This window comes from Sus scrofa, chromosome 3 (assembly GCF_054392235.1).
Source record: "Sus scrofa isolate SSC_HxYL_T2T_F1_AM1 chromosome 3, Sscrofa_HxYL_maternal_Yorkshire_Landrace_v2.0, whole genome shotgun sequence".
NCBI lineage: Eukaryota > Metazoa > Chordata > Mammalia > Artiodactyla > Suidae > Sus > Sus scrofa.
Window position 1 is genome coordinate 110,353,364 of NC_139385.1, and position 12,646 is coordinate 110,366,009.

Below are 12,646 nucleotides of genomic sequence, written 5' to 3' on the forward strand. Positions count from 1 at the left end.
AGTAACCAGATTCCAATGGCCTCAAAGCATAGTAATTCCAGACACAGATTATAGGGCACTGAGTACCAGCCTCGAGTTCTGATTCCTTCAGCCAGTTACGAAATTTACTACCTTTATTCGGGTGAAAGGAACACTGAAACGATACTTCGGTCCACTTAATAACCTCTTCCCTTTCTCCATTCCACAAAGACAACATATTCCAAAAATGGAGAATCCTTTCTTTCCCTGACAGAGGCCCCCTTTCCTATGGATTCACTGGGCAGGATTACTTCTTCCCAGCACGCTTGCAGAGCGAGAAAGTACTTCTGCTTTCACTCCTCTTTTAAAGAGGGTCCCCCAACAAAGACGCACCTCTTCCTTTCCTGTATTAGGCAAATGATGCTTCAGTGCTTCTGGTTCTCTCCACCACTGCAAAACGCTCAGAGAAGTGGAGGGAGTGAGGGGAAGTTGTCAGTTACTCTGAGGGATACTTAAAAGAAGACTCCAAATTTAAAGCGAAGACTGGAGTGGGGCGGGGGGGTGCCCCCTTCCTAAAGAGGGAATGGGGTCCCTACCCTAAAAGGGAGCCTCTGCGGGGTAAGAGGTGCCCCAACCCTGACAGAGAGCTCGGTATGCGGGAAGGGGGAGGAATGTTGTACCCAGATGAGGGGTCAGGACTGGAGAAAGGGGTGACCTAACCCTGAAGGTGGAGAGAGCCATGAGTGTATGGGGAGGAGTGTTCCAGCTCTGGGAGACCTCTTCGAGAGAAGTTCCCACCTTGGGGAAGAAGGGCCCCGCACAGAAGGGGACGCTGGGAGGGAAGGAGGGTCTTGCTGAGGAGGGCTGGCATGGGGGAGGGGTTCGGAGTCCACCCGAGCCAGGAGAGGGGCGGCAAGCTCGAGGGGAACATGTGCAGTGGAACTGCTGCCATCCCGAGGGGCAGGGTGGAGAGCAGGCCTGGGCTGCGTGGGGAAGGAACAAGGTTCCCACCCTGCGCAGGAGACGGAGGACTCCCAGCCGTACTCACCGAGGCTGCCGGCGAAACCGTCCATCTTGCGGGGAAAAGCGCCGGGCTCCGGGCTCAGCGGGGCGGGCACTTCATTCAGCGGACCGACGAGGGTGGCCGACGCTGAGCCTGACCCACTTGCTCTCTAGGTCGCCCGGCTCGGCTCCCACCTCCCGCCTCCGTCGTCCGACCGTCCGCCCCGGGGCAATCAGCCGCGGCCGCCCGGGCCACTTCCCCGTCAGGTTGAGAGCCGCGCCGCTCCACAGCCTGCCCGGCCTCCCTCCCAGACAGCAGCCGCGAGCGCCGCACCGCGCCCCGCCCCCGCGCCCGCGCGCAGCGGTAGCTCCGCCCCCGCGCACGCCGTCACGCTTCCGACTCCGCCTCCCACGTGATGTCCCGGAGGCGGGGTCTTGCCGACCCTTCCCTCTCACCTTGCCCGGGCCTCGGGTTCTGCCCGCCTAGCGCTAGACTGGGGGCTGCGCTTGCGCGGTGGGCCTGCGGAGGGCCTGGGACTTGGGTCTTGAAACTGGTTCCAAGTAGGTGGGAAACAGAGGGGAACCACAGGCCCGGGCTCCTCAGGAGCGTCTAGGATTACTCTCTCTAAGCAGCCCCTGGGAATACGCGGAGGCCTATCAGAGCTTAAGTCTGGAGACCCCCTGACATGAGATAGTCACCCCGTGTGTTCTACAAGGACACTAAAGGGGCAACCACTTGCAGGGAAGGATCCATTCTTCCCAGTTCTCCCTTTGCCCTACTGGACAAGTGAAAGTGAGTCTTCATCTTCGTCACTAGCTCAAGGTCATCACTGCCACAGCCGCAGGACTCAAGTCAGACCAGAAGAAAGGTATATTAATACTGGACAGAGTTTATCTTGTGTCCCCCTCAGGGAGAACACTGAGCCTTAGAAAAGACATGATCAGCGTAAGGACATGGAACGTGATGGAAGCAGAGCTAGAACCTGGCTTTCTTACTCCTCCTGGAGTTCTTTCCGCCAGGGATGCAAAGCAACCCCTTGTAGGGCAGGTGGGGAAATTGCTTATCAGGGAACCATAGCAAAGTGTTGAAATGAGGTAAGCCTGTGTTCAGGCCCACCTACATGTGACTCAATAGGTGAGTGTCAAGTCACTAAACTTTTTTGGGCCTCACTTTTATCAATTTGCAAATAGGAGGACAGGACTTGTAACCAATTCTTATACACAGCCTTCCTCTTCCTCCTCTCTCCCCAACCCACCTCTATTCTCCATCCTTCTAAAGACCTTCTAGTGGTTTCCTAAATCCCTTTTGGGACTAGGTTGTGTGGATCAGAGCAATAGTTACATGGGAGAAATATGAAGTGCCCAGGAACTAAATTGATTTATACAATACTAAAGAGCTGATTTAGAGGAGAGCAAGAGTCATTCTAGACAGAGATACAGGAAAGAGGGAGAGACTGAAGAAGGGAGATGAGAAAAATAAAGTAACAACTGTCATAATGAGAGGGACTTGAAGGAATTAGATAGTTGAAGGGGTTGTTAAACATTTTGTTGCTATCTTGCAATATACTTATTCCCTTTGGTGCCTCTAAAAATCTTCCCTAAAAATCTGAATTACTTTGGATTTCTGTTTTACATATCAGATCTGTGTGCCTTCTGAATACCAGGCTATGTGGTGATTGGCCATAAAGCAGCCAAGGTAAATTCAGGTTATAGACAAAGTGGTATCTAAAGTTTGCTCCTTCAAAATTATTTACAGTGTTTCTTTTGCTATGGGCATTTTCCTATCTATACATTTCTATCAAGTCTAATCACTTAATATTTGATACATCCTCAGTTCTGATAGCTGCTCTTCTGTGTCTGCAGGCAAAACTTTCTGCCTTAGGGCAATTAAAAGAACTTGCCCTGATATATAGGTATACAGAGAGTTCCCATGGTGGCACAGTGGTAACAAACCTGGCTAGTATCCATGAGGATGCAGGTTCGATCCCTAGCCCGGTTCAGTGGGTTAAGGATCCAGTGTTGCTGTGAGCTGCAGGGTAGGTCGTAGTCTTAGCTAGGATCATGCCTTGCTGCGGCTATGGCGTAGGCCAGCAGCTGCAGCTCCAATTCGACCCCTAGCCTGCAGCTGTGGTCCTCAAAAGATATATGAGTATACACACATATATATACATGTGAAGTTTTTTTTAAACTTTTTATTTTGAAATAATGGTAGATTCACATGTATTTGTTAGAATACCCTTAAATCATTTCCTCCCCAAAAGTAATATCTTACAAAACTGTCACAACCAGGATATTGATACTGGTACAGTCACAGTACATAACATTTCCATTATTTCTGTGAGCACAAGAATCCCTCGAGTTGTCTTTTATAGACATACCCATTTTCCTCCTGATACCACCCCCTCCTTCACTCCTGACCACCACTACTCTGTAATACATTTCATATTTCTATAAATATGTCATTTCAATGGATTCGCATAATTGGATTGGCTTTTCTCACTCACCATAATTTGCTGGAGATTCATCCAGGTCTTTGTGAGTATTAACAGTTGGTTCTGGAGTTCCCGTTGTGGCACAGTGGTTAACAAATCCGACTAGGAACCATGAGGTTGCGGGTTCTATCCCTGCCCTTGCTCAGTGGGTTAACGATCCGGCATTGCTGTGAGCTGTGGTGTAGGTTGCAGATGCAGCTCGGGTCCCATGTTGCTGTGGCTCTGGCATAGGCCAGCCGCTACAGCTCTGATTGGACCCCTAGCCTGGGAACCTCCATATGCCATGGGAGCGGCCCCAAAGAAATAGCAAAAAAAAAAGAAAAAAACAAAAAAAACCAGTTGGTTCTTTTTATTGCTGAGAGGAAATCCATGGTATGGATTATCACTGTTAGACCATTTGCCTGTTGAAGGACATTTGGGTTGTTTCCAGTCTGGGACTTTTATGTATAAGATGGCTATAAATGTTCATGCACAAGCGTTTTTTGTGTACATGCTTTTCATTTCTCTGGGATAAATACCTAGGAATTAGATTATTCGGTTGTATGGTAGCTATTTTAGTTTTAAAAAGAAACTGCCAATTTTTTAAAAAGAAGAATATGATCCTTATTCATTTTTTCTTCCAGTTTTATTGAGATATAATTGACATGCAGCATATATATGTATGTTCTTAATTCAGAGAAGGATCCACATTTTGTGGGTCCTGAAGCACTTACTATTTGTGGGGCCCTTTTAAGAAACACCAATACAAAAATTACAAATTCAAAATTAGGTTAAATGGAGTATTTACTCAGACTAAGAAAAGAAATCACAATAGATCACACATTTTATGATGACTGCAAATGTATAAACATTACAAAATTGAGAAATGTGACATTTAATTAAATGCCTAACATACCTCCAATACTTTCTTACTAAATTTCTTGGCTGCATATTCTTTGATTACTTCATCATATGACAATGATTCTTTAAAAATTTTTTTATTAAAGTATAGTTGATTTACAATGTTTCCAGTGGTTTGGTTTTGTTTGTTTGTTTTTGTTTTGTTTTGTTGCTTTTTTTTTTTTTAGGGCCATACCCATGGCATATGGACATTCCCAGGCTGGGGCTCCAATAGGAGCTACAGCTGCCGGCCTACATCACAGCCACAGCAATATCATATCCGAGCCACATCTATGACCTACACCACAGCTCGCAGCCATGCCAGATCCTTAATCCAACTGAACGAGGCCAGGGACTGAACCCCTCACCTCTTCGTTCCTAGTTAGATTCGTTTCCGCTGTGCCATGACGGGAACGCTTACAATGCCTTGTAAATTTCTACTCAAAAGCAAATTAACCCAGTCATATATATATATTCATTCTCTTTTACATCTTTTTTTTTTCCCTTAATAGAGTTATTTACTGGGATCCTGCTATATGAGAGGTTTTGTACCCAGACACTTATACACCTGACCCCATATCAATGTCACAGCAAACCTATGAGATCAGTATTATAAATATTACAGTGATTTTTGAAATAAAGTTTTAATAGAGAGGACGAAAAATAATTTAGTTTTCCTCTAGCATGGGGTTGATCACATTTGCTTTTATTATTGAGAATAGGGATGCATAAAAAACCCACTTCACACATATTGTATAGGCTGTTTGTAACATTGCTGCAGGAAGTCTGATTAAACCCATTTCATGTGATTCTCATTTTAAAAAAGAAAGTAAATAAAATGTATGGGGCATTTAAAATTATACACACTGTATAACTGAGTATATTCTTGAGAGGAAAGATCTTCCATTTTGGTTTGACATCAACAAGAAGCAAAATCTCCACTGACAATTGTACATGTCTGATGATTGGAAGAATTTTTCTGTTTCAAACTTTGTTTCTTCCACACTACCCACATGCTTCCACTTCCAGCATGTGTTCATATCACATTATGACCTCTAGCCCTGTAACCCCCATGACGGGATGCCACAGGAGACAGTGCAGAGGCCCATAAGAATATTCTTGGATTCTGTTGCTAAACAAGGACAGCCAGCTGAAACTTAATTAAACGTTACTATAACCCATGTAAGTTGTGTTTCATTAAACCTGAAATTATACACCCAACTCACCTTTCCCTTAACCAGTTGCCCAAAATATCCAGAGTCACTCCAACACCACCTGAAATAAAGGGAAAGGTGATAAAGGGGAGATAAAGTGGAAAGACACTTTTCTAGACCCTGGAAGAGACCTCCTAGAGCTTAAGTTTCATTAACTTCACGATAACTTTATTAACTTCATCTGCCTCTGTTTTAGTTTTATTTTTGCAGAAGCAATCCATGCTCATCCTAACTAGTAAAGTCAGCCAACATTTATTAAAAACAAACAAAAAGGACAGGGAAAATGAAATAAATGCTCCTTCAGAAAAGGGACAAATAGGAGGAGAAATAAAAAGTCACTTATCCACAGCAATTCCAGAATTCTGCTGGGATAGATATTATGTGGGATAAAGAAAGTTCTTTGTTTAAATCTTACTCTTCTTTCCAAGGAATTCCCTTCCTTATCCACTGTCTTCCACGGCCTCTGGCTTTGTTATTCTACAAGAAAAGGGTGTTGGGGAATATGCCTTCGTTATAAGCTGCTCAGCTCACTTCTTGCTGGTGCAAATACCAGATCCAAAGATTACTTTCAACTCATACAATCGAAGAATTTCTTTGAGAACATGATTCCCTCAAGTACTTGGTAGACTTTTAATCTCTTTGCTTCCAGCCAGCAACATGTACCAATAGCCACACCCAAAGTTCTTTCCTATACATAATTTTCAAGCATAATTTATGTCTTTGCTTCCTTTCCCCAGTTCCTCTCTCTCTGTTTAATAGGGGCTATCTTCATAATATCAGATTTGGATGAGAAGACCATACTCTTTTTTTTTTTTTTTTTTGTCTTTTTTTGTCTTTTCTAGGGCTGCACCGGTGGCACATGGAGGTTCTCAGGCTAGGGGTCTAATCGGAGCTGTAGCTGCTGGCCTAAACCACACCCCATAGCAACACCGAATCCTTAACCCACTGAGTGAGGCCAGGGATCGAACCCACAACCTCTTGGTTCCTAGAACGATTCATTAACCACTGAGCCACGACAGGAACTCCCTTTTTTTTTTTTTTTTTGAGAAGACCATACTCTTAATCAGATCTTTACTATGAGCCCCAGTCTAAGTGGACCTTTATTACTCAAAGGTTTTTTAATACTTTGTTTCCTATCCGCGTGTCTAGAAATAGTCAGCATATGGAGGTTCCCAGGCTAGGGGTTCAATCTTTCTAATAAAAGATTAGAATCTTTTATCCCTCAAATTTCTGGATTTCTAATTTTTTACTCCTGCTTACAAACCAGCCAATTCTTGTTTGAACTTTTCTCTTTCTTGTAATGCTTTACTAAAATTAGCATTTAGCAGCCAACACACCCTATCACCCTCTTTCCAAAAACTTCCTCTAGAACTATGGGCTTACTACGCAAGTAGTGTGCCACCTTCTAAGTTGTCACAAGCAACAGTCACAGCAAATCTTTTGCCATGACATAACAGAGCTCTCAAGTATTCCACCTTCTACTATCTGTTTCCACACTATCCCTGACCCAACTGTAAATTCAAAGTCATATGTCTTAGGGTTTTTGTTTTTTTTTCCCTACAGTAGCATTTAACTTTAAGGTTTCTTTTTCTGTGTTAGTCAAAATACGCTGATTGCTATTAAAAGCAATCCCCAAACTTCAGTTGGCTTAATATTTTTTTTTACTCTTATTATTATCCAATGCAGATCATTAGGGACTTGCTCCATGAAGTCATTCAAGCCTCCAGGTTTAGTCTATCTTGGAGTCCACTTTTTTTTTTTTTTTTTTTTTTTTTTTTTTGTCTTTTTAGGGCTGAACCCATGGCATATGGAGGTTCCCAGGCTAGGGGTCCAATTGGAGCTGTAGCTGCCAGCCTATGGCGGAGACAGATACAGCAACATGGGATCTGAACCTCGCTTCGACATATACCCCAGCTCACAGCAATGCCAGGTCCTTAACCCACTGAGCGAGGCCAGGGATAGAACCTGAGTCCTCATGGATGCTAGGTGGATTTGTTAACCGCTGAGCCATGATGGGAACTCCCAAGGAGTCCACACTTTTTAGTCAGCAAATGGGGTGGTGGTGGAAGAAGAGGCAGAATCAATCAGGAAGCTTTTATGGTCCAGACATAGATGTGTGTACCTCACTTTATTCATATTCCATGGTCCAGATTTAGTCGCATACCACATTTAGCTGCAAGGGAGGCAAGGAAATATAGCCTGTGTAATCAGAAGGAAAAGAGAAACATTTTGGTGACAATGAGTCAAATAGTTTCTCCCACAGTACTTTGCACAGCACTTATCAGAGTTATAATTTTTCACTTGCTTAAATGATTATTCAATTACTGTATCACTATTAGGTTGTATACTACAAGAAGAGCTTTTAGAAAATAGGAGAGGTGGTACATCCCAGTGCTTATGAGTACAGACTCTCGGGTCATTCTGCCTAGACTCAAATCTCAGTTCTACCACTTACTAGCTCTGTACCATTAGACAAATGACCTAATCTCTCTGTGCCTCAGTTTTCTCTTCTGTAAAATGAGGATACTACTATTTCTACTCCCAGAGTTGCTGAGGGGATGCAATGAGATAATACATGAAAAGACCTTAGAACAGGGCCCAGTATACGGTAAATACTGGACAAGTATTAGCTATTATTATTAAAAGTAGGCTTGCATTGTATCTGTTTTTATTCACTATTATATACTGGATGCCTATTATAGAGTAGCCATTCAATAAATACTTACTGAATATTGAACAAAGAAGAGCTCTGAAAAGTAGTTAATCTGCATGCATTATTTCAACAACCAATACCCAGTTGTTTTAAAGCAGCCAGTATTAACTTTTCTGTTTTACATTTATCAGATTAGATCTTGCATACTGTCTAATTCTACTGTAATAAAATGGAAGATTTAACATAAATCCCTGAAAATGAAAGTATATCTGCACATTACCATCAAACACACACAAAAATCCAAATATACTAAACAGTTACCAATTATTGGGTGATTATTTGACTCCTTCACTCTAACAGAGGATTTTTCTTTAGATTATTTTCAATACTGGGTTCCACTTACCCCTCATTTTGAGCCCTTTAAAATTCAATTTAATTCACTGCAAATGTAAAAATATGCAGCATTTTCAGAAGCTCAATTATTGTGAAAGGCTAAATACAGCTATCAAATAATAAAAATTAAAAACATTCTCTTCGTACACAGAATCTTGACTCTGTGTTTAGCTACTTTCCCCTCTGTGTCGGAAGGTTACTGTGGGAAGAGTTTCAGAATACTTGTGAAGACACACAACACCTTTGTCAAAGCCTTGACCTAAGAGTTGAAGAAAAATAAAAGATTGCTACAATGATGTCTTTGTTTTGTTCTCATTAGCTAGATGACCTTGAAAGGTAACTGGACACTCTTTTTGGTTTCTTGACATTCTCTCCCTCAGACATTTTTAAAATGACGTCAAGAGCAATTAAGTTTGTTTTTTTAAGTATGCCAGGCTTCCGGCTCTTGCTCTTTTTATTTCATTGTCTTAATTTAATGTGTGTTGTGTGGTGGTTTTTTTTTTTTGGCTGTGCCTGTGGCATACAGATATTCCCAGGGCTGGGATCAAACCAGAGCCACAGCAGTGGCAATGCCACATTCTTAACTGCTAGGCCACCAGGGAGTTCCTTAATGTTATTTTTAAAACTAAACCCTATGGTCATGGAATTGTGTAGATTACATAAACCTATGCTCCACATAAGTATGATAGAGAAAAAGAAAAAACTTAAGTGTTTTTCTTTAGCCTTCAAAATCAGGAATTAATCGATACCTGTGGGGGGGAAGCATTCTTTCAGTTCTTTGTTTTTATAATACACTTAACATAAGCAGTGTATGAAAGAGTTCCAAGATCTGTAAGAGGCTAAATGGCAATGTTGTTCTAGCTTCTAACCATCAAGAAGGCCTAGAGGTAACTAAAATTATTTCAAAAAAAAGTGTGAGAGGATGTATCTCAAAAAGTTAAAAAGCACTTGCCTCTGGGAAGTGAAGTTGAGTGGGAGAAGGGGAATATATAGAGAGATACAGGGGAATTCACTTTTACATATATTATTTTAATCATATCATTAACATGTGTTAATTTTAAAAACCATTAGAGAGGCAAAAAAAAAAATGTGTTGCAATGCATATTAATTAAATGCTCACCCACAAACTGTATCTGCAGACACTGGTATAAAAGATCATGCTTATTAAATAACTTTTACCAATCTTGGCACAATTGTTATCCTTCACCTAAAGTCTTACTGACCAGGGGTGGGCGGGAACCCAAGCAATTAGCAGTTCTGTAAATTCTTGGCAAGAGCTTGAGACTGAAATCTATACTGTAGAGTTCACCAAACATGCCTCACTGAGTGGTGGGGAGGGGAGGATTTGCTGCGTGGACGCAGAAGTGAGGGAATGAATGCCGACTGAAGTTAATTTTGGTAGCTCTGATGGTACCATTCCTGACTAGGAGAGAGATGAGACCCAGCCTAGGCTCCAGAGCTGAGTTTTCCCGGTGCTGACTCAGAATTTATGCCATGAAGTGGGGCTTAAGCTTGCTGAGATTGTGGAACAAACTTTAAAGTTTCTATGTGCTAGAGCTTCACCACATTTACAGGATGCTGGGTAAGCCTCGGAAATAATAGTTAATAATTTTCATCTGTCCACCATAACTATATACTTTTCCCCCATAAGGAATTCATAGCAGCCTCTTACAAAATTGAAATTCTGCAGGGAAATACTTTAAAATAGCAATGTTATAGTGGAAAGCAGCCAATCAGGGAAATTCAACTCTCAAAATTAATAACACAGGAAGTTCTCTACTTGCAAATAAAATATTTCCAAAAGGTCATCTGCAAGTCATCTGTTTGAAATTAGGAATGATGCTATAAATGGTGGTTAGATTTCCACGTAGCCCCCAAAACATGTAGCATACTGATCCCAACCTGTCTTCCTTAAAACCACACTGATGACAGCCTTACTTAAAGTTTGAACCAGACAGGTCTGTAATTGAATATTGTTCATTATAAGTATCTGTGAGCTGATGTTGTAACCTAAGTATAACTCATAACACCATTCCAACCTTCAAAGAGCAGACTTACAAATCCCCTACGAGATAGGTTTTATTATCCCCATTTTTCAGATCAGGAAAATGAGCCTCAAGAGTATACAACTAAAAATTGGGAAAATCAGGGTTTGAACCCCTATCAATCTGCATCTGAAGATCAAGCTGTTTTCACTGTGCCAGTTTGCCTCTTAGTCTCAGTGGAATTCTGTTGTGGAGATACTTGAATGCCAGGCTGAGACACCTACAGTGTAGTTTTAGCAGCAGATGATAAGATCAAAGTGTTGCTACAGAAAAATTAACCTGTGGGTGGATAAATTGGAGGAGGCTCTGGAAGCAGAGAATGCAAATTCAGAGGCTGTAACAGTGGAGGAGTGGCTGTAGAGAAGTCCAAGAAGAAAATGGTGTGAGGGAAAACAACAAAGGAATGAACAACAAACAAATTCTTGCAAACCTGGATCACTGACTGCCTCAGAAGCTGAGCAAGAGGAAGGAGTAAAAGAAGTCATCTAGGAGTTCCCGTCGTGGCACAGTGGTTAATGAATGTGACTAGGAACCATGAGGTTGCAGGTTTGATTCCTAGCCTTGCTCAGTGGGTTAAGGATCTGGTGTGGCCGTGAGCTGTGGTGTAGGTTGCAGATGCGGCTCGAATCCCGCGTGGCTGTGGCTGTGGTGTAGGCCGGCAGCTACAGCTCCAATTAGACCCCTAGCCTGGGAACCTCCATATGCTGTGAGTGCAGCCCTAGAAAAGGCAAAACGACAAAAAAAAAAAAAGAAAAAAAAAAAAAAAAGTCATCTAGATTCAGCTCCCAGTAATGAAGAGAAAGACGGTGGCACTAAGTGCAAATGGCAACTTCAAAAAATGAGGTGATTAGGGAAAGGAAACTATGGTGGTTAATTGCCATTTTTTTCTTGGCCTGTGTCGGATCCCCTTTTGTTGTGTGGGAAGCTGGAGAGAATCAGGAGTTATCTTTGGCAGCTGGGGCCCAGGCACATGACCTAGACCAGTTGGAAGCCCCAGTCCAGGTCTTTCAACCTTGGGGTGGGGTGGGGTGGGGTGGGAATTGCACAAAAACTTGCAGTTAGGAACCACGCTGGAAAGTAGTTGAGAAATTGAAGATCAACTTTGATCCCGTGCGGGGAAAGCCAGCTCCAGGGCAGTGTCCACAAGAGACTCCTCCTACGGAGTGAACTTGGCTGTGCTATCTGCGCCCTAGACTGCCTGGGTTCCTGCCCATTTTCCGTGCTTGGTCCTCTGGCTTCCCTGTCCACCCAATGAGCCACCTGATACCCTCCCAGTGAATTCATTTTCTGCTTGAATTAGCCAGAGTGGGTTTCTGTTGTTTGCAGTTGAGAACCCTGTGTGGTAAAAACACTGCCTTTAGTTTTACACACATTGCACTGGCATCATGAGCACACGCCCAGATGGAAGACCCCAGCACACAGTTTGAAGTGTGAGATTCAAGTTTAGGAGCGTGTTGGATCTGGGAATACAGATTTAAGATACTTCTAAATAGAGCCAATGAGTTAAGTCACAAGAAATAATCAAGGGAAAAGACATGAGAGAGAAAATGGAAGTGAGCAATGTGTAGAAGTGGAAGGACCACCAAAATTTAGGAAGCAAAAGATTGAGCCAGGGAAAAAGCAGTAACAGTCACAGAAGGTCAATCATGTTAGTGTCATATCCCAGAACCCAAAGGAGCCAAGAATTAAAAATGATGGAAATCGGATGCTATTAAATGCTACAGATGAAGGCTGGGAAAAGGGCCTTACATATAGAGATTAGGAAGGCACTGATCTTTAGAGAGCTGTTTTATCATGATGGTGGGAAAACAGGTTGCAGAGGGTAGAGAGAAGGTGTGTGGAGACTGAGAGGCTAGTATTAAAGTGGAAGAAGAAAATATAGGCTAGAGTTTAAACAAGTTGGGCAGGACTTTGTCATGTTCACTGCTGTATTCCCAGCCCCTAGACAAGCAGCTGGTATGTGGCAAGTGCTCAACAAATACATGCTTAATGAATCAATAGAGAAGAGCA

General features: G+C 42.6%; 1 protein-coding gene and 1 long non-coding RNA gene across 10 annotated transcripts in view; both read right to left on the minus strand.

Moving 5' to 3' along the window:
• The window catches only part of EML4 (EMAP like 4), a 150,007-nt gene extending 148,738 nt beyond the window's left edge, over positions 1–1,269 (minus strand). For all 7 annotated transcript variants that reach the window (XR_014842088.1, XR_014842086.1, XR_014842089.1 and 4 more), the window contains exon 1: positions 1,007–1,269. Coding sequence is in view for 4 of the 7 variants with exons in the window: in XM_021087582.2 (XP_020943241.1) it covers positions 1,007–1,031 (25 nt within the window). In the remaining 3 variants the exon portion in view is untranslated. The remainder of the gene's footprint in view (positions 1–1,006) is intronic.
• Positions 1–12,646, minus strand: part of LOC146404854 (uncharacterized) — a 1,116,837-nt gene that overhangs the window by 162,454 nt on the left and 941,737 nt on the right. The gene's annotated exons all lie outside the window — the stretch shown is intronic.